Raw genomic sequence first — 22,984 nt, 5'->3', positions numbered from 1 at the left:
CTTGTTATAATTTGTTTTTAAAATATTGTTGTTTGATAGAGTTCATCTTTTGCTCTTTGTAAATATATGTAAAGTAGACGATATAAAAATAAAATCCAAATTTAAAATTTTTAATGAACATTTCTTGAGATATGAAAGTAGGTAAAATGTCATGAAACAAGCCTATATTTTATAATAATGTAGTATTATTATTCAAGTATTTGGGTTAATAAAGTTGAGATCAAAACTTTTTCAAATGAATAAAAACATACCTTATTATTTTCGAAAATTGGTCGGGAATACTTCTTTAAGGAAAGAAGTTGACGCAGCCAGGATAATTAGTTTTTCGGGCTTTTTTTTCCTCGAGAAATACTGAAAGTGATCTACAGGAATTTCAATTGGGCTGAAACAGATTGTGATCACGTTTTTTTATAAACTAGGGTCCCCTTAGACTTGACTCTATTGTACTTTTCTTATATAATCTTGTGAAATAAATCAGAAAGACTAGATATGGTGTATGAAGTCGTTAGTGTTTTTAACTTTATTCTCTCTTCCATTCTTAATTGCAAAAAGTGATCTTGACATGGGAACACGATTTTTAAAGTCTTTGATAGAGTAGCCCCAGACTGTTTCTATATTATTCTCTAGTCCGGTGGCCAGTGAGAACTGATATTACTTAATATACCTCTATCTTGTGTCTAGGGACTAAATCAGAAGTTTTTGAGCTTGTAGGTTATGTCACTCTTAACAGTAACTAGGTTTGAATACTAAATCGGAAAAGTGATCTTCATAAATTGTTTATGAGTTTTTTAGGAGTTTCGGTGGGGTGAACCAGAAGTGTCTTCATATCGTTCTATAGTCCAATATTCAGTGGACTATTATTGTAGAAACTACTATATTGATTTTGAGGATTAAATCATGAATCAATATTATTGTAGAAACTTCTATATTGATTTTGAGGATTAAATCATGTTTTAGATTTGGAGTCTGTATGTCATGTGTTTTTTAACATATTCGTATTACGAGGAACCCAAATTAGAGTTATCTTTAGAATTGTCGCCTAATAAGTTGATGGTTTTGAGGTTATTCAGAATTTTCTTAATTATTATGAATTTAAATATATTATCAAAATAATAATAAATATTAAATAAAAAATTAATTCAGTACTGTAAATACATTGAATTACTTTTTCTCATCACAAAAACTTGATAACTTGATATATATTAGAATTATTGAACCAGCAAATTAATAATTCAAGTGATTTGCTTTCAATATAATTTTATTTTAATGAAAATCACTGAAATGTAACCGAAAAACCTTTGTTTTTATTTAACAGTTTAATATGTAGAGAATTCAGTAATGAGTAATATAAACTTTCAAGATTAATAAATAATTTATTATTTATAATTTATTTAAAATATATAAAATTTATTTCCCACTGAGAAGCTTTTCACATACTTTTTATAGGTTAAGTTTCTCAAGTTCATTTGGAAACGTGAATTCTGTTACTGAACTACATAAATTATAAAAAGTTGTTAATTAAATAAAATATATTAAGTATTGTCTAAGTTATTGTTTAAACAACTGCTATCACCAAGTGCATTTTATTAATACAAGCGTCAACGTCAACTTGCATAAGAAAATCAGTTTCCGGTGAGGCTATGAAGCTGGAACATATTTATGGAATTGGAAAATGCATTTCAGAACTTCAATTTTATTTTATCTAATATAAAATTAAATATTTTCATCAATATTATTGTGTGTGATAATAATAGAAAATAGTAGATGTTTGACATCTTTGCTTATTTCATAATTAGAGTTAATTAGTTGTTTTTTACGACTATGTTAGCTATAGTTTCTGTTTACTTGTAGCATTAAAAAAATATATAAAACATATATAAAATAATTAATTATTTAAGAATTTAAGATATACGAACACAAACTATATAAAGTATATAATGTATGGAAATTTATATTAAAATGCCATAAACAAAAAGATTTTTTTAGCTGATGGAAGATATGGTTCCAGAAAATGAAGAATATCAACTTCATTCTTCCCCATTGCAATATTTCTGTTTTTGTACCGCCCGATTTGACAACGATTTAAGTCAAGGCGCCTCTACTGAGCAACATTTTCAATATAGTTCAAAAGTAGAGCCCAATACATATAACTGGTATGTATTATATACATATATATATAAACATTTAATAGTGATAATGATATATTAGACATATCTATATGTACTGGCTTCATATGGTTTTACGCGTTATGAGACACCACTATGACATACTTCGGCCTATTTGTTTAGTTCACAGTGTTTTTATTTTACATAATTATTTTTTTATATAATTTTATATAAATTCTAATATATATAAAATGTATTTTATACAAATTATAATATATGTATTTATATCTAATTTTATATTTTTACGTATTTTTATATACAGAGATAGTTAACGCAAGTTATTATTGGGTCAGTATCTTGGAAATAGCTTTAAAGTCGTGGGCTTGCAAACATTTAGGTCGTAGACCATGGACGTTTCAACAAGACTCGGCATCGTCTCATAAAGCACAAGCTTTATCTCTCAAGAATTAATAAAGAATGATTAAGAAATTATGTTCCACACTTCAGTTCATCCACACAATAGGTTTAAAATTCGCCAGATGCAAATCCGATGGACAATGAAGAGCAATATAAGGACTAAAAAATATACTTGGATGGATGCGCTGTAGAAAGCTATTGTTCAGGAATGGGCCAAAATACCGGAAGATCACTCACTCAACTTATTTTTTAACTGTTTGAAGGCTATAGTCAGGGTAAAATATAGCCACATCGAATTAGAGTGAATGGATTCTTAAAATTTTGATTATTTCCACAATTTTTTGTAATTTTAATTAATAAAAAATAATTTCACACAAAAAGATATAGTCGCTCGAATAGCTAATACTTCAGTCGCCTAAACCTGTATATAATTTTTTTTCTGTAAGATTTCTTATTGAAAAAGTATACGAGTACGATATGATTCTAGTAATTATCTTAGTAAACATTGTTTGGATCTAAATAAAAATATGATATTCCAAATAAAAAATAAAAATTATTTATATGATTAGAGTTACGGATTTAAGATACTCAAAATTTTAGTCATTTTCACAGAGTTTTTGTGTACTTTCATTCAAAATTAATCACAGTTTGCAAAAATGAGTGCACAAAACTTGAAAAAGTTGTTCACAGCAACTTTCGAAATTTCCGGTAAGGTTCAAGGTGAGTTCAACCTCTTCATATATGTTAATGTGATTTCTAAAGTTTTTATTTTTTCAGGCGTTTACTTTCGTAAGGTAAGTGCCTTTAACTATTTTATAAAATACTTGATTGTAATAATATAATAAACAATTTGATTATAATATATGATGTATATAGGACCGAAGACGACAGTTCAGGCTTCACCATCAAAATTCTTGTATTGTAAATGTTCAGTCCGAACTTTGTTCCTTGCCGTCAGTATTAACTATGATTATTGTTCTGTAGATAATATTTGTGTTTTGCTCATAGGTTTCCATAGGTTTTAAACTTAGTTAAGAATCTGTATTCCAGGCGTTTAATGTTGTTTAGCGTAGTATGGATCAAATGTAGCTCCAAAAGCTCTTTAAATCAAGAATACACACTCCATCAAGAAGAAAACATCCAATCTGACAAGAATTTTTCTGTAGTTCACTATGTCTCTAATTTTAAAGAATAACAGCTTCATCATATCAGTTAGAAAGGGGGCCTCTAAAAGTCAATACTAACTGATCGCAGATTTTTACTATCATTATGCACTACAGATAGTTCAAGACAGAAATCACATATCAGATCATTTAAAATGTAATGATTGATCAAAATAAGCCTTCATTAACATTAAACTATATAAGACGCGAGTAAAGCGGAGAGTTGTCACTTTTAAATTGGCAATTTAAAGTAGACTTAAATACCATGTCTAATCAATAGATGATATATATCTTATACCTTCATATACTATTTCTGCGTAGTAAAATCATAGATCAGTTGCCACAAAACAATTTCCTTATATGGTAGTTTATGTTTGATAGGATTGTTAATTTTATGTCATTGTAGCACCAATTATATATTATATATTATTTTTAATATTATTAATATTTTTATTATTATTATTATTTATTATTATATATTATTATTAATATTTCTTTTAATTTAATTTGAACTGCCTCTTAGTATACTGAAAACTTCGCTAAGGGTTTGGGAATTCGTGGCTGGGTTATGAATACTTCACATGGTACTGTTAAAGGTCAAATGGAAGGCAATGAGAAGCAACTTGTAGAAATGTGAGTAAATTTTATTGAAATATTTTTTTTTGTATGAGAAAATATAATGAAATAATTATATTTAAAGGAAAAAATGGCTAACAGAAACTGGAAGTCCTAAGTCACAGATTGAAAATGCTTCCTTTTCGGACCTCGCTCAAATACGTCAATTCACTTTTAAATCATTTGTGGTTAAGCACTAATGTGGTAGAGTAGATCTGAGACTTCATATAGGTTATTGCTAGGCTAGCAGTGAAGATTAAGATAAAATGGAGGCAGGCTTTAGATTAATTATTCCAAGACCATTGTTTGAGGACTAACACCAAAAAAGAAATAGGAAACAGTTTCTCTCATACATCTACTAAAAAAGATGATGCAACCATAAAATGTTGTGGACAGATAGCTGTACTAATAGATTGTATCACTAAGTATTAATTGAGATGTGAACGAAGTCCTAAGAAGTACAAATCGGCCAAAAGGTACTATAACTACACAAGATACAAACTATGAACTTGAAGGAGCATTGTATGAAACATTAGTAGAAAAATGCAGTATCTACCATATTGTTATAAATGTGAAGAAGATAAAAACGTATTAATCTGTTACTCTTGATTGTGTTATTCCAAGGAAATCTTGGATTCTAAAACACCTAGTAAAAGATTGTAAGTCTCGGATCCTAAACCACCTATTGAAAGATTATAACAAATAATTGCAACAATTTTGTATTTTTGTGTTTCTACTGAGATACACTCATAAGAAAAAATTATTATTTAGGCATAAAAACTACTATTGATTTGCATGTGTTATGTTTTATAATAAAACCATCTTCTTACATTAGAACCATTTTATTAAACGTTATTATCATCAAGATCAATGTGTAAGACTATTTTCACCATATTTGCGAGTAAAAGTTACTCTTTTCGGCTTCCTTATAAAAATATAGCTTTTAGGCTGAAATTTTTGTGATTATAGAGCCATGTAGGGTGATCGCAAACACCATCAGAAATAGACGTAAAGTCAATTTTCATTAACAGTCAATCGACAATTATGGCATTTCAATAATTTACTATTAAATCCAAACTAGTAAGGAAATGTAGGTTGACAACCTAAATTAACTCATGGACATCACTTTCATATGTGTTCCTGATGGCAGGAATATTGAAGAGAATAAAAAGCAGGCCGTGTAGCACGTATTGGTACATTAATTTCGTTAGAGATCGTGAAGATCTGTCATCCAATATCTACTTTCTCTAGCTACCTCAGAATAGTTAAAAGTTTAGCACAATATGTAAAATATCCCGTTCGATCAAGTCCAGGGAACTTATTAACAAGGAGCCAATTCATATTCTTAGGCAAATTGCAGTTCTTTCAAATCACTGATATATTGGAATTCATACAAAAAGACTGCATACTCCGTTTCAAATTTATTGAGTGAATTACGGCACTTTAGACTAAGAAGAGACAGTCACCTACTTTTTTTGTTATTGCCTAGAAACATATTTTAAGGAAAGCACTTTGTTGACAAAAAATATATAAAAAATCTGTTCAACTATATGAACTGAATTAAATGAATTTAGTTTATCTGTAGGGGTTCTTGGCGAGGACTGTGGTATTAAAACGGCAAATAGTGGCTAGTCTTGTGAGGTGATAGGGTATCTACCGCATAGCCATTGTGATCTAGCGAACTAGAGCCAATTTTAATGGCAAATGTTATAAAGAAACTGCGTGAGTTACTTTGAGTATTCTAGACCGTATTATACTAACTGTAATATTAACCCCACTTATAATCTTACTAAATTATATTATTTTTATAAGTTATTCACAAATGTGTTTAACGTAACAAACGCCTCGGACCAGTATTCTCTCCAATAATTAACTACGAAAATACAACCCAAACACATACTGTTTATGGTTCCGATGAATTGAAGTTGATTGCGCTACTGAAATAATACAATGCTAAGCAACCCAAGCAAAATATTGTGCACAATGGAGGAGTAGTTTGGTAGTTCCAGAAAATACCCAAATCAGATTATATAGCCAATAATGATAATAATGATTACCAATATACGGTTTGCTATATTTTCCAGGTTTGTTTTGACATATGCTACTTACATATTATTTGCTTTATCTCTTGTCTTTATTTTTTTGTTATTCTAAAATGGGTTCTACTTTTCTACCTCATGTTATACTATAATGAAAACAAAACGTACTAATGAGGTTCATCTTCAAATAGCAGCTATATAATCAAAACAGATTATTACTGTTATTATTGATATCAGGACAATAAGCGTATTTTAGAGTACACTGGAACTAGAGAGATATAGTACGATACTTCAATAATTCATAAATAAATAAATTATACTTTTTTGTTTATATTTATTTTATTAAACTAAAAAATAAAAACTCTTCAAATAAACAACACACTTGTCTATAACATAAGATTTAACAAATTTTAAATGAAAATAAATATTATAAAAAAATCAGATTTAGCAAAAAAAAAATAGTTAAAACCTATTTTAGTAAAAAAAGTAACAACTTTCTTTTTTCTGTGTATTTCGTAAAACTCAAATAACTACTGAGGCACGTGTCTAGGGAAGCGGTAATAGTTATCGGTGTCTACGAGAACAATTTTCAAAAAATAATATTTATTTATTTATTTAAAAAAATAAATCTCAGAAAGTTCTTTGCGGTTAAATTATATATAAAACAATAATAATAGAATTAAACTATCAAAACTTGAGTTATAAAAATATTTGAAGTACGAGTACTTGAATTACAAACTATGAGTATTTTTTGCTGTAGCTTGAACGCACAGAGGTGCTATTTACACTGGCGGGCTTAACGATTTTCTTGGTGGCAACCTTATCACCATTACTTGTCTTCGATGTGGTGTTATTGTTTATTGTGCTAGAGTTATTGTTGTTAAGAGTGAGTGGCCGTCTTGGAGGCATGCGTTCATTAACAGCATCCAAACCTTTAGCTTCAGCAAATGATGAAATTTGTGGAGTAGCGCCGAGACCTTGGAGTGCTAAAGAGAGATATTTTTGTTTATTAAAAGTTTAAAACTTTAAAAACAAAATAAAAAATACCGCTGTGCAATGAATCTCTGCCACCTGATAAGGCACCAACTGGTAAGGCACCTGTGGGTGTAAGCCCTTTAAGTTGTAAGACACACTCAGATTCTTCCCTAAAAGTAATATTGTGGGTATTGAAAAAAAAATTTAGATATGTTAAAATTATTATGCTTCACCTTAACACTGAAAAGACTCGAGACATTTTTCCTATAGCGCGTATCTTGTTTTTTATGACCTCCTTACGTAGTGCGGAAACTCCAGTTGCTATAAAAAGATATACAACAAATTGCTTACTATAATTACCAGAACTTCAACATACAAAAAAAAGCTTAAGTTAAAAAAGTACGGGTACATACATACAAACGCAGGTGTGTGCACGTTAAAAGCTTTGCAAGCTTTTCTACATTTTTGCTAATGCTTGAAAAACGTCGCGTGAAGCTTTCAAATGCTATGTTAAGCTTTACACAAATATACATAGAAAAATTATACACTTAAAAATATATTTATTTAGTTAGCATATAAACTTGCATTTTACCACAGAAAAATTATATTTATCATTAGCAGTAAGCACTAAGTTCTCTGATTCAAAGCCTTTTGATTCTAAGCCTTTGGCCTAAAAGCATTAACTAATTTAAGTAAATTTTTTACTGGTTCTTACCTGGTTTGGGCGGTGCATTATTTGAGTTCAATGGCACAAGAACAATTTTTTTGCGCAGTTCTTGTTACACCAAATATATTATATATAATATATATATATTTTTGTACATACATACATATATTTTTAAGAAAGAGAAATTATGTTTTTAAAAAAATGTGTGTATTTAGTGTTTAAAAGATATATTTTTAATAATGGAGATATATATTAGATATTCAGTATACGAGTATTCTAAAATAGTACAACACTTAAAGCAATAGTTTCAATAAACAACATTGATTCAGTTATCTGAGACAATATTAACGAATATATAATATAAAAATTGTTCATTAAGTATTTCGTGTAACCGATAAATATATACATATCTTATGATATATAAACTGAACTGAACCCTGAGAAAATGTCACTAAAAAGTGCTTATTGTTTATAAGTTACTAGTAGGCTTAGGTAAACATAGTGATATTAGGGATTTAATTAATCTGCTGGTCCACTGTGCCTTAAACTTTCAAATTATTTAAAATTATTTCAAAATTTTAAAGGTTTTGAAAAGGCCTTTTTTTTAAAGGCTTTTCAAGTGTAGGTCTAAGTTCCTCTTGAGAATACGTACTCATATTGTTCAAGCTATATAATGCATGTATTGAAAATGACTTAAATTTCAATAAACATTCACCATAAATGATTGAATTTTTTGTAAGCATAAAATATGCTTAAAATGTATAATATTTAATACTGTTATGAATAGTTTTTTATAATTCTCATTTAATTTGCTGAATAATTCCTGTAAATGGAAACGATTTTTATTAGTAAGTGTTTACATTTTAATGAAAATTTATGAAATGGTCGTTCAATGTTTTATCGTTATACAATTCTTTCTCTTGTTTTGCTTTAAATTAAATTGAAAAATATTAATCAATATAAACGTGTGAATGGTTTTTAAATCTTTGAATCCCACTTAAGTTAAAAATAATAAAGATCTGGTTATAGATCTTACAAAAAATTTCGATGAAGTTAGGGTAGGCAAATATCAGTTTTAACTCTATAAAAAAAATGCTCTATTTCAATTATTTTTTAAATTAAAAAGATTAAGGTGTGAGTATACTGTTTTCATTCATGAGATTTTTGCAAAATAAAATTACATTTATACATTTAAATTAAAAAAATAAAAATTCAACATAAGTTCATATATTTTTATTTGAGAGTAACAATAGAAGAGGAATTTTTAGATATTTCTGTGTTATATTAAAATGAGATAAGTACAACTTAGTGTTACAAAATGTTTTAATATAAATGAATATATTAATTTCATACAAATTATAATTATATTTATTAAATGTATAACCGTATTATATTAGCATAACCTCAAAAAAGGAGGCCCATAAAATATTAAGGCTCGGCAAGTACTCCAATTGCAACAGGAAAAAGGAAGATTTAGTATCCTAGCATATTTTACTAATCTGTTGTGATCTGTGAGGAAATCTCTCACAATACTGATATTTCAATGAGAGTATTGGATTTCCTTTTTATTTTTGTTTTTTTTTATTTTTATTTTAATTGTGAAAAAAATCAATTAACGTGCCTAAGGATTGATTAAAAAAACTGGGATTAGCAAAAAAACCAAATAAATAATATGATATGATAAATGTTACTGATATTGAAACGAATGATTACATATTCTTAAAATTCATATCTTCGAATTACTTATACCTTCAATAGATTATTGTCGGCGTAACTTCGAGAGGGAATAATGTATAATATTACAGTTTCTACAATGTAATGTCTACAATGTAATTTCTATTACAGTTCAATGTAATAAAAATTTGTTAAAATGATCGACTTAATTTAACTCATACAGAGTTATTATATTTTCGTAATAATTCCCAAACCTAATTAAAGAACAAATTGACAAATTATCTTGAAGCTATTTGAGTCATTAAACTTGAGCACTTTTACTCTATATGAACTCGAAGTATCTTCAAGACCCCTCTTTACGCCTTGACTGGATTATTATTTATCACTTCATCAGACTAAGCAATAATTGACCTCAGATCTGCATACCTCTCCGAGGAGCCTGTAACAATTCTGAGATTCGATAACGCGGTGTTGATAAGTCTGTCAGTTTTCGCAAATAATTTCAGGGCTCTATCATTTATGTAGATAAAGGATTATTATTCTGATATGATATAGAAATCAATAAACTATTTTTCAAATTAGAACATATTAATTAGTTCTGTTTGTAATTCTAATTAAAATTTTAATTGACATGTATTAAAAAATAAGCTTAACAAATTAGATCTTAAGGATTTGAATAATAATTATAAAAGAAATTATTAAACTTTTATTTCTAATTTATCGGTTACAAATAATCGAATATATAAATCTAAAAAATTATATTATTAATAAAATGAATGCTCACCTTCTTCCAATTCATCGTCTGGCCCCGAAACAAGTTCATCATCTGAGCAAATATTCAATATATTCACGAGCATATCAGTGACCTAAATCAAACAAAGAAATCAGCTGATATATTCACATATTGTATATATAATATATAATAATTTTGAAAAATTTCAATTTTAATAATTTAAAAAAATCATTTCAAAATAAAACTGCATAAATCGTTGGTATTTCATGCTTGATTTACCTTCTCGCCAACGAATGGCAATGACCACGTAAATACATCCATAAAATTTGGCAACCAATAGGGATGGGGGGAGCAATTAAATTGGCGTATGTTCATAACGTTATTCTCATATTTAAGTACAGCTGCCTTTTGTCAAATGACATTTGTGTTAATTATAACGAAATTTAAAAATAAATTAATAAAAATGTTATATGCAATACAATCACGAATAATTTTCAGAAATTATTAACGATAAAAATACTAAATACCTTATTGTTATATACGTCTAAATAATTGGGCGCCGAGAAAATTGTTATTAACGAAGGGAACCCAGTCGCTTGATTCTTACGATACATACGATAGCTATAAAATATATGAAATCATTTATATAAACGTTGTTTTTAAATTAAAAATATTAAAGTTAACAAACCCAGCATCTTGAGCTTCATGGGCACGGACTACGGAGAGTAAATTATTTTTTGACAGGAACTCACAGCATGCATTGTAACTGTTAGAATATTTAATAAAATTTTTTTATTTTCTTTTTATTTTTTTTTTTTTTATATTATTAATATTTTATTAAAAGTTCTTTTTCTTTTTATTAATATTTTTTTAAAACATATAATATATCTCTTTATAAAACTTAATTCTATTTTATTTTATCTAAGGAAATTATTTTATTTACTTAAGAAATATGAAAATATTTACCTAAAAAAAAATGAACAACCTCTAACTGAGTTGTGTGTAAAGTAATCGGAATTCTTTTCATTACCAAAATCCTCTAATGGATCCGACCATAGTAGATCACACATTGGTCCATAAGCTGGTGGTTCTCTGAATCTGTCGAGCTATACAATTTTATAATTAAAATTTTTGATAAATAATTTTAACACAATAATTTTTGAATTAAATTATTATATTTAATTAATATAAATTTAATTTATAAATTTAAATATTTAACACAAATTAATATTTTATTTAAAAAAACATTTTTTATAATTCTATATATTAAATAAATGACCTAAGCCCGGTTTAAATCAAAAAACTTATTGGAAATTGAATGCAAGAGAAATTTTTGGCTGGATTGGTTACACCTTACGAAAGCTGTCAAGTAGAAAGCAGTAGAAGAAGAGGAAGGCCTAAGATTACCTGGCACAGATCAACACTAAACGTAATCAATAGGCAATCCACACACCTTGGCAGATCATACATCCACATTGTTAAGCTCATATAAGTGGCAGTAGGAAGGCAAAAATGGAGGCAATTTGTAGATAGCCTATGCCCAGTATAGAAGCAGCTTAGAATCATGTGGAGCCAAGCAAGACTTAATAATAATAGTAAATAATAGAATATTACATTTATTAATTATTATTATTTAAACAAATTTTATGTAATGTGTTTATCAATTTTTTTTCTTTACTTTTCAAAGTTGTTAGTTGCAACTTGAAAAACCTTACCCTGAAAGCATCTAGGGACTTATTAAAGAATAATTAACAACTTGCAGTATCGTATCCAAATTTTTTTATACTAAACTTAAATTTTTACTATTTTTACTATTTTATAATTTATATTTTATTAATAATTACCATAATTTTTTTATGTAATTATTTGCATTACACATAAGAGTCCTAAACATAATAAATTAATTTAATTAATTGCTTAATTTTTACTATACCTTCTTTATATCGTCCAGTGTAAAAATTTCTGGTGATAGTCCACCATGTATGCAAAGGAACTGCTGATTGAGCAGCGCAGCAAGGGGCAGACAATCGAAAGCTTCCATACAGGCATCATACACACGTTCAGAGTATTTGATTTTACCTGTAATATATAATATCATATATCATATGTCGTATATTATATATAAAATTTAACTTTCATTCTTACATTCTGTTTTAAAAGTGAAATATTCTGTTAAGTGTCGGCATTCGTGATTACCTCTTAATAAGGATAATGTCGTAGGATAACAGATTTTTAAAGCCCATAAATACAAAACACACTAAAATGATATATTCAAAAATGTTTGTTATTAATTGTCTGATTGCTTTACTTTAGGCATTCCCAACCTCTATGCTAAAATAACCTCTATCGACATAATCACCCAAGAATAAATAACGCGTTGTCGCAGGTGGTCCACCAACTTCAAATAATTTTACTAAATCAAAAAATTGCCCATGTATATCACCACACACTGTGATTGGTGCTTCGACATCTATCATATTTTTTTCACTCCTCAGTATTGCGGCACCTTCATTTATAATCCGTAATGCTGGCTCCTCTTCTATTCTACCTTCAAGTTGAAAGTGTTGCCTCAAGGCATCAAAATTTGGTTTACCAGTTTTTGAGTCATAGACTTCATCCATTGTAAGTTTATGTACGGGTGCTAGTGGAACATCTGTAAAAATAATATTTAATTAAATTATTAACTGAATTTATATTATTTTATTTAAATAATTTTATTTCTTAAATAATAAAATCTATGTAGGAATGTGAATATTTTACGTTCTGTGTCAAATCAAAAAACGGTATGCTAAATATGTGTTTAGTTCATTACTAAGTAATTGCTATTTTAAACTCTGGTTAACTTTAACCAAAACATTTAACTGAAAAACATTTCACCGTTTATTGTTTCTGCTGGGTATAAGACGATCTATATTATTCTATTATTCTATATTATTCTAAGTTCAATATATCTTAGACTTTAGTATACATAGGGTTGCCATAGACTTTAATATATAAACTAAATTACAAAAAATTATGAATAATTATTATGAAAAATAATGCCACAGTTTCAGCTAAGTTTTAACCGGAAAATATTGAGTTAGGTAAAGTAACTGGAAATATTATTAACCGGTTGATTTTCTTTGGTTAACCGATGATTGAAGTTTCTTTGATGTATTTTCTTCAATTTACTCTGATTTTCGTTTGGATTCATGTTTTTCAAAGTAGAAATTTTTTTTCTACAATTATATGTATTAAATAAAGCTATTTAATTATAAAATTGTATGTAATAAGTTATAATGATAGAATAATACAGATTAAAGACATTTTTTTTGTTTTGTGAGTTAGTTGTGAGGAGGTGGAATGCTTTATGCACCGTAAAACCAATCGTCGCCGGAATAATGTGTCCGACTCCTATTTTGTAATATACGAACTAAAACACCTACTCTACTTTGGGATTTCTCCGCTTTCGCATTACTTCAGGGAGGATCCCTTATAAGTTGACCAAATGCTTCTCGTAAAACCTGTCTACAGGCTTCCACTCCTGATCAGAATTGGAATGTCATCAGATTGCTCTTCGTTTTAGATTAGTTTGTGTCTAGATCTTTCTTCTTTTCCCTCTGTTTATTTTCGATGAACTGTGTGATTTTGTTCCAATTTTCTGACGAGCAGAAAATTTCTGTCATTTTTTTACAATATTCTTGACTATGAAGTGACCTACATATTCTGCAAGTAGTGTTCTTTTTCCATGTCATCTTTCGCAGTTGAAGAAAGTATGTGCAACATTGTCCTCGATGGATTTGCAGTATATACAGTTGGGTTGCTCTGCTTTTTGCATTCTGTATAGATATTTTCGAAAATATCTATGACCAGATACGAACTATGTGACATTATAGGAACTTTCGGAATTTCAATAAAATATAATATAATAATATATAATACTATAAATTAACATAATAGTAAAATAAAAATATAATATAAATAAAGACAAATTAAGTTTTCTTTAAACTTAATAAATAATGTAATTATATTATTATTAATTAAAATTAAATTTAAATCATAATTTTAATTTCCAAATATGATTTAAAATATTTTAGTGTAAAATATTTGTGAGCCGCACTTGTAAACCAATGATATAAACTTTCAAGACATTTTGTTAAAAAAACTAAAATTATTAGTATAATTTTGACTATCACTATTTTAAAAAATAGTGAATGAATGTAGCAGATTCTTAAGAAATATTTTCGGTAAACCACTCAGTGAATTTAAAGACAGGTTAGGGGAGTGCCCTTAGAGGAATTTAAAAATAGAAAATAAAGATTTTAAAAAACATCATTCAAAAAAAGTTGTTGTTTTTGTTGTCAAAAATTTGATTATCATCAAATTGATTACATTTTTAATAGTTCATGGGAGAAAATTAGGATCCGAGTATCTAGTGAAGACTTTTGTTTGAAGTTATTTATATCACAAATTATATAAAATTATATCTAGTGTTAAATTGGAATTATGTTAGGGTGCTGCTTGAAAGAATAGATTATTCTAAGAAATGAATTAAAATGTTTATTATTTATATAGTCAGTTTAGTATATTAGTTTCAAATATTATTTTTAATTTTTGGTTAAATTTCAATTCAAGACATTTTCATTTTTATAAAAATAAAAAAAATTTCTAAAATCTGAAAGGCTTTTTTATTTTTAGGAATTCAATTGCCTTAAAATGTCACACTTCAATATAAAATAAATTAAGTTTTTCACAAGGTTAAAATAATATTTTGTTTGATTTATTTATTTTAATTAAATCGTCATAGTAAATTTTTACTTTGTGCCGATAAATGACAAAGTCAAGTAAAATTTATTAAAGTGCATATAAGCAAGGAAAATCGAAACGTTTTTCTAGTCAAAGACGAATCGTTTTGAACTCACATGCAGCCAAGAGTACGAAAAGATACTCGTCTATAAACAAAAATATATACAAAAATATACAAAAATATTATTAACTTTGCACATTAGAAGCACAGAAAGCATGTGTTTTTATTTATATTTTATTTATATATCTGTCATTTCTGTTTTTGTTGTGATTTCGTTTGTTTTTATTGTAGTTTTCACACACTCAAATATGAGGCGAAAACCACAAAAAAATCAAGAGAAAAGATTCATTCACAAATAATTTAGATTTAATTTTAATTTTAATTTTGTGTATTTTTAAATTTATTTATTTTTATTTATGTTTATATTTTTTATATATTTTTTTGTTATTTTTTGTTTGATGAGTACATGTATCATTTTGTGGAGAGTGGGATTTCGTTGAGTTAATTTAAGCGTTTGACTGGCAAGGAAACGGAAACATCTGAACTAAAAGTTTTCAATGTTTTAAATTTAACCCGGAAACGAAAAGTAAAACATTTATTTTATAAAATTATTTAAACTATAAAAAAAAATACTGAAATTCAATATATTGTATTAACATTTATAATATCAAAATAATATTTAAAAAAAAGCTATTAAAAATCAATAAAAAATCATTGTTGGAGTAGATAATTAATAGACGGTTAAACGGTTGACTTTTCTCAATGAACTAGGAGCCTGTTGGATTTAATAGTCTAAAAGATCTATTGTGCTCCTTGTAATCCTTAGTCGGATTAGTGTGTTTCTACAAGTCCGATTTCTTTAATGAGAGACAATATAGAGCCTATCTTTCCCAGTCTTAGATCACTATGATCCATAAAATACCCGCCTATGGTATGCAGTTTCTCTTTCTTTTCCACAGAATCTGCAGTTTGAGTTGGATTAAATTCCCAACTTCGATAGGTGATTATTTAATCTACAGTGACCGATCAATAATTTCGCAATAAACCTTATTATTGTCTAAATGGTTTGAAAGAGAACAGGGAAAAAATACTTCTAACTTAAACTCAGGGTTCATAGAATGCATAGGTCAGGTCTATTGTATTTGGGAATATAAATAAACATTTTAAACTCGATAAATATTTCTATAAATTCTATAATTTTTTCTAAAAGTCACATGAACTTTTTAATTTAACTAAACATTTACAGATATTATAAGTACAGACAATCCAGCGGTTCAAAAATTAGCTTAATAAATATATTAAATAATTGTATATTATAAATATAATAATATATATTAATATTTATTAATATATTTATTAATATTAATGTATAAATCTTAATAAAGCGCGATCTAATCCAGCGCTTTGAAAATGATGAAAGGTCTTTACCCAGGAGATTGACACTGAAGAGAGAAGTTTTAGTTTTTATTCGGTATTTCACAATTAGCATTGCCGTAGGGGTTAGAATAGAAGAAGATGAGAGTTTCGGGTCTCAGTTTGAGTGTAAAACTAATTCTAACTGCGGTTACTTGTAGGCGCGAATGCTGTCGTTATTCTAGTTGTTGTAACTAGTATTGCTTTGCTGTTCTTGGATGAGCCTAATTGGTTCATCTTTTTAAGTAACGGTGGAGAGCTTATGGGTGTAGTTGTTGATATTCGTTACTATCGTGGAAGATAACTTTCTTCAAGCGGTTTAAGTGTTTAGGAGTTTAAAGTGTATTTAAAAGATCTCTTTAACTTCACCTATAAAACTATGGTATGGTATATATGGTATATATATACCTATGGTATATATACCAAATGGTATATGGTATATAGATTACTTCCTCTTGGTGTTTTTAATTAACATAGATGATCGCTTTCTGTGTGTAATTAAGGAAGAACAAAAAATACGGTTCTAATGCTTAGGAGGTAAAAGTAGACTTATCGGATCTCTTTAATTTTATTTAGAAAATTAAATGGTTTGATAAAAAATACCGCTTAAAATACCGTCTATAATAATATTCGTAACTTAAGAAGCATCGCAATGCGCACTAGTTGTTTCAGAGTATACGTGTTGATTTTCGTATCAATATGCGGCTTTTTAACCTAATCTAACCTATTGTAGATCTGCAGTTCCAGGATATAGATTTCTTTCTTGTAATATGAAGAAACGTCTGTAATAAAATAGAAATGTTCCTAACATAATGTTCTAACATGAATTGAAATAAAACTTTCTAAACTTTGGTTGGCAGGATTATCGGCTTAAGGAGGTTTGCATATAATTTATTAATTCATTAATATATTGAACACAATATCACTATAGAAAACATTCTATAAATCATTTGTGCAAATTTATATAAAATAAACAAAAATACTATTTACCATCAACCATTCGTTCTCTGGTCTTTGGATATTTGCTGACTTGTTTGTTCCCAGCAGATGTCGGAGATGTCGTCGATGTCGTCGATGTCGCCGCTGCTGAGGATTTCTTCGCCAATGAATTTCGTGGCGAAGATGAAGACATTTTGTGTGTTTTTATTACAGTTTGTTGGCTATTAATTTATTAATTTTTTTTTAATTAATATGTATTTCTATTTTATTACACTTTACTAGTTTGCAAGCTAAAAAATATTTTTCTGAAAATTAAAATTTTATTTGTGATTTTTATAAAACACATAAAAATTCTTTTGATAGAAAATTTTTTAAGAAAATAAATTTTATTTTTTATAAGAAATTAATTAAATTTTTTTCTATGTCGTTTTATTTAGTTGGCTCTTTTATTTATATTTTTAATTTTTAATTTATAATTTGCACACACATCAATTAGACATTTTCAACACCAGACACAAATGCCAACTAGTGCGGACACCAACACACACCAACACACCAGCACACACACACATACATGCACACAATTGACAATTTATGCCACTCAGCCATGAAATTTTGACAAGTTGCACGCAGAAAATTTTGAACTTGAACTTCTGCTATTTTCCATTTTTATTTTATAATAACAATAAATTTTTATATAAAATATATATGCACATTTATATAGTATATTTAACTATCTGTGTTTAATTTAAATTTATTTTTAAATTTTTACTTTTAAAAAACTTTAACACACTTTTATTCTTCGTGCCTTCAGTAGTTAGACACTCTTCGCACTTGATTCCTCCAAGTTTTGGCAAATTTTGCCAATTTTTTTTGCATGGGTTTTATTTAAAATTTTAGTATATTTAAATAAATATTGATTTTTCTTTAATTTTATAAAATTAAGATTTTGCAAATACACAATTTTTTTTACGATATTTTTAACGCGCTACCAACGCGACTACTCTCGAATTCTGAAAACTGTGCGTATTTTTGCAACCAAGCATCGCCCATCGACAAATTTCGACTAGAAAATTTTGAGATTTTTTTCTGCCCTTGAATTTTCCCCTAGAGGATCGTTTTTATAAATAAAATCATTTTCAATACTTTTCTCAGAGAAACAATCGACAATTTCGTTCTCCAATGGTCTAGCATGTTTAGGAAAATTCGATGTCAAAATGTTGGAGAAATACTATTTAGTACGAATATATTGATATATATTAGTAGATTTTTATTCAGCAATATTCTAGATTTACAATTGAAATTCACAATTAATAATAAGATTAATCAATTAATAAAATTTTCCTAAGAAATGATTTAAAATAAGAGACGAGTTCCATATAATTGCCATTATACCCAACAAATATCTCATTCCATCGAGTTATTGACAATCATTTCAAGAAAGTAAGCATTTCTTAAAAACTGCAGATGGAGTACTGCTGTAACAAATAATATAATAATATCAAAAAGAGAAGTCCTATTCCACATATAAAGAAAAACGTATCTAAAATATCTCATTGAAGAAAAAAGAATTATAAAAGTAGAGTGTGACTGACAGATTGAACAAATTTGGAATCAATCAAGATAACTCATATGACAGTCTTCAAACATCGGACAGAAACCAAATGAACTCACAAAATACCAAGATAAATCAGATATAAATATATAATAAAAATTTGGAATCCATAAAGATAACTCAGAGAGTGACGTAGAGAGTGACTAACAGATTGAACAAATTTGGAATCAATCAAGATAACTCATATGACAGTCTTCAAACATCGGACAGAAACCAAATGAACTCACAAAATACCAAGATAAATCAGATATAAATATATAATAAAAATTTGGAATCCATAAAGATAACTCAGAGAGTGACGTAGAGAGTGACTAACAGATTGAATAAATTTGGATTCAATCAAGATAACTCACATGACAGTCTTCAAACATCGGACAGAAAGCAACTCCAAAAGTAGAGAATGTTTGAGGGATAAAATGAACTCACAATATACCAAGATAGATTAGATATAAATATATAATACCAATTAGAAATCAATCAAGGTAACTCAGAGAGTGACGTAGAGAGTGACCGACAGATTGAAAAACTTTGGATTCAATCAAGATAACTCAAATGTTTGAGAGATATATATATATAAAGATAACTTATTTGAAATATGTTTTCTAAATTGAACAGGAAGTAATATCAATCTGATTATTTTATTATTAGGTGTGAAAATGCACTGAAGCCATTATATGTGCGATTTATAGCCTCGTACCGTAATATGATGTAATTTAAACAAACCAAGTTGATGTTTTACAAAATAGGCGCAGCTGTAGAGTTCTGTTCAAGAGACAGGTAATACCTTAGGTAGTCTTAGTAAGCATTACTAACACAAATCTAAATTAAGTCCTTTAAAACTGAACCGAGGGTGAACTTCAATCCCTAGCAGAAAGAACGATATTGTTAAATTTATAGTTAATAAATAATTAATAATCAATTATGTTGCTTAAACAAATACTTTTGTAATTAATTTTGTTAAATATAATTTGTATATATCTGAGAAATATATTATAGAGCAACATGCTAAGACACAAAAAAGATAAACAAAATAATGTATATTTTAATATCTAAAAGGTGAGATCCATAGATTCAGTTTTTTAAAGATCTATGTATATTATTTCAACCCTCCTTTCTAGATTCAATTTTAAATTAACTTAATTTAAAATAGATTACATTAATTTTAATTAATCCGAAGGTGCAATTTAAAATTAAGAAAATTCTTATTAGTACCTAAAATAATAAAATAATGTTAGCATATAGGTATGCTAGGCCCTCAGTTTAATTTTAGAGCGCGTTGGTCTCTTACACTTGAAATCAAATGAAATCTGAGTGACCATGAGAATTGCAAAAAACAAGAGAGCCCCATACTTTGTTGGGCCTGTTGGATCTCAATTCAGGTGGGCGTCATTTATTATAAATTTTGGTTTCGTGCGCGCCTAGTGCAAAAAATTAAAGTTGAAATTCTCACTCTTTAACTGAAATAGACAGGTTCACATGAATATGCGATAAGATTTTTTATGAAGCAATAAAAAATTCAAATTATGTTGGCTTCTACTTAAATCTTATAAAGTAAAGTACCAAATGATTTTTTTTGCTACAAAAAAATAAAAAAAGCTTATTTAAATTTATACAAATAAATATTTTTATACAAGCATATGAACAGAATTTATAATAACAAATATCCAACTGATTTAATGCTTAAAAACTTAGCAGAGTTTAGTTATTACAGATATTATCAATACTAAAAATATTCACTTTTGATATAAATATATCATTGATTGCATTAATTCTATTCTTGAAAATCTGTTATTATTTTCTATTTATTAATTAGAGAAATTAAAAATTGTTTTTAATTTATATAGTATTTTGTTAAGTTCATTTATCCACAATTGGAATAACCATTGTTTCTATATATAAAAATATAGAATATATAAACATACTATATAAATTTTCAAAATACTATATAATTTAAGAGATATTTGTTTATTATATTTATATTTAAAGTTAGGCAAACGCAACGCCAAATATTTTTGGTTCAACCCAATTTATAATAGATACATTGCAATACTATATCTAGAAAATCTAAGAGTCAATTTTACCAAAAATTAAAGTTCAGCTTAAATTTAGATACCTGAAGTATTGAATCTTTATTTTTCAGTAGGTGAAATCCACAATGTATTCGATTGAAACCACCTCTTGAGATCTTAGCCATTGAAATGTAAAAAACGTATTGCTGAAATCATGAAAGTTCACGAAGTATAATCTGTGGGTTATCTAAATTTATCGAAGCTAGGACTGATAATGTAAATTACTTCAATTTCAAGCGTTGAAGGTTTACTTTTGTATAAAGACAATTAAACACTACACTCCTAGAAGCGAATTGTAATATTCGTGGGTAAGTAAATGGAGAGTTGGTACAAATGGAGAGTCAAGATGTATCAAAATAAATTTGAAAAAAAAGTTCGGTGGTAAGTTTACCCGTTTACGGAATATCCAGAAAAAGATTGTGTAAGGTTAAAGAATATCAGAGTGCTTAAGTTAATATAAAGTCCGTATTTAATTATGATTTCTGCAATTCTTTAAAGTCCGTGATATGAGCAAGAATTATTTGTCGGCCTGGTACAATACGTGACACGTATGAAAAGTTCTGTAAAATGAACAGTTTTTCTCGTTAGTATAGTATAGTATTGTATCTGTGTTCAAGAATATAACGTCTTTTTATTTCTACTTTAAAACAATTTATTAATATCAAGATCACAGAGATGACTCATGTGATCTAAAATGTGAGAGCTTTTAATAAGCACGTAAAAAGTTGTACAAAAATATTCCAATAATTGGATTTTTGACTCCTTTGGTAGTAAGTAATAAGTTTCTGTTTTATATTATATATATTTATGTTCATTTGTATTTATGATATTCTAAAAGCAATATATTTAAATATACTTTCAATGTATTTCGAGACTTTTACAGCAACAGAGTTGTATAACCCAATCAGATTTTATATCAAAAGTAAATATAACTAGTGGTAGTTACCTTTAACCTATATTATCATGACAGTGCTTCACTAAAAATTTATTGAGATAAAAACTTCCGTAATATAGCATTATTGTGTTACATTGAAGCATTTTTTTTACGGAAGAAAGCAGTGCACATACCTGCTATTGGATACTTAAGTGTCATTCACATTAACAACTTTATAGAGTGGTTATATCTGAGACTTTAGCTTTTGTTAATAGCCTTATCTTTGTTTTTTAATATTATTTTATTAAATTATTCCTATCTTATATTAGATACATAATGATCGAATTTAGGGTGCTTAAAAAGAAAATAATTTATATACCTCTAAAAAATTTTAAATTTAAGAATTTTCTTTAGAATATTTTAATAACACGGTTTGTTGTTGCATTATTTTTCTGAGATCTTGAAAGAGCGTGAAATGTGTTAAATGGACCGTTTCTTGTTGAAAATACAATTTGTGACAATGTCAGTGTTTGAATATCATAAAAAAGAAAATATTATATACCAAAGAAAAAAAAATGATTTTTTAATTTGTTCATGAATAAAATAAAGTAGTCTATAATTTTGATGGCCGATTGATATATTTTACATTGAAATTGGAAAAACCTCATTTTGATCTTTATTGTTCAAAGACATTGTGGCTGTGATAATATATGTGTACATACATAATTTTTTTATTTTAAAATTTCTGAACAATATTAATTTATTAATAATTGTATAAAGATGAAATGTAGAAATTTTATGTGTATATAATATATATCTTGCTAGATCCTTATCCGTGACACCAAGTAAATCTTATGAAGGAGAGAAGAATGAGAAGAATGAGAAGATGGTGATAAATTC

General features: G+C 27.4%; 2 protein-coding genes across 3 annotated transcripts; one reads left to right on the top strand and one right to left on the bottom strand.

Moving 5' to 3' along the window:
* The first annotated feature begins 3,069 nt into the window (after positions 1 to 3,069).
* Positions 3,070 to 5,134, top strand: LOC119681565 (acylphosphatase-2-like). Its single transcript, XM_038094803.1, has 4 exons — positions 3,070 to 3,242; positions 3,300 to 3,316; positions 4,209 to 4,318; positions 4,386 to 5,134. The coding sequence occupies exons 1-4, from the start codon at positions 3,179 to 3,181 to the stop codon at positions 4,498 to 4,500; spliced, it is 306 nt and encodes a 101-aa protein (XP_037950731.1). The 5' UTR covers positions 3,070 to 3,178; the 3' UTR covers positions 4,501 to 5,134.
* Positions 5,135 to 6,708: 1,574 nt separating this feature from the next.
* LOC119681564 (serine/threonine-protein phosphatase 2B catalytic subunit 1) lies at positions 6,709 to 17,789 on the bottom strand. 2 transcript variants are annotated; one of them, XM_038094801.1, is made up of 13 exons: positions 17,578 to 17,789; positions 12,713 to 13,041; positions 12,534 to 12,645; positions 12,322 to 12,467; positions 11,355 to 11,494; positions 11,077 to 11,154; positions 10,916 to 11,009; positions 10,668 to 10,793; positions 10,440 to 10,521; positions 8,030 to 8,089; positions 7,548 to 7,635; positions 7,387 to 7,484; positions 6,709 to 7,325 (listed from the first exon to the last, which is right to left on the bottom strand). In XM_038094801.1, exons 1-13 carry the CDS (start codon positions 17,717 to 17,719, stop codon positions 7,078 to 7,080), a joined length of 1,743 nt encoding a protein of 580 aa, XP_037950729.1. In that variant the 5' UTR covers positions 17,720 to 17,789; the 3' UTR covers positions 6,709 to 7,077. The 2 variants fall into 2 exon arrangements, with proteins under 2 accessions (XP_037950729.1, XP_037950730.1); XM_038094802.1 differs by lacking the exon at positions 8,030 to 8,089.
* Positions 17,790 to 22,984: the final 5,195 nt, after the last annotated feature.

Source organism: Teleopsis dalmanni, chromosome 2, assembly GCF_002237135.1.
Source record: "Teleopsis dalmanni isolate 2A chromosome 2, ASM223713v2, whole genome shotgun sequence".
Taxonomy (NCBI): domain Eukaryota; kingdom Metazoa; phylum Arthropoda; class Insecta; order Diptera; family Diopsidae; genus Teleopsis; species Teleopsis dalmanni.
This window is presented reverse-complemented; position numbering and strand designations above follow the sequence as displayed.

What these genes read in the sequence shown, in the direction of transcription:
- LOC119681565 (XM_038094803.1), top strand. Translation starts at nt 3,179, where the DNA reads ATGAGTGCACAAAACTTGAAAAAGTTGTTCACAGCAACTTTCGAAATT. An exon ending in GAGAAGCAACTTGTAGAAAT is followed by an intron (nt 4,319 to 4,385) that starts GTGAGTAAATTT and finishes TTATATTTAAAG; the next exon opens with GAAAAAATGGCTAACAGAAA.
- LOC119681564 (XM_038094801.1), bottom strand. Translation starts at nt 17,719, where the DNA reads ATGTCTTCATCTTCGCCACGAAATTCATTGGCGAAGAAATCCTCAGCA. An exon ending in GAGGTTATTTTAGCATAGAG is followed by an intron (nt 12,646 to 12,712) that starts GTTGGGAATGCC and finishes ATATCATTTTAG; the next exon opens with TGTGTTTTGTATTTATGGGC. An exon ending in TAGACGTATATAACAATAAG is followed by an intron (nt 10,794 to 10,915) that starts GTATTTAGTATT and finishes ATTTGACAAAAG; the next exon opens with GCAGCTGTACTTAAATATGA.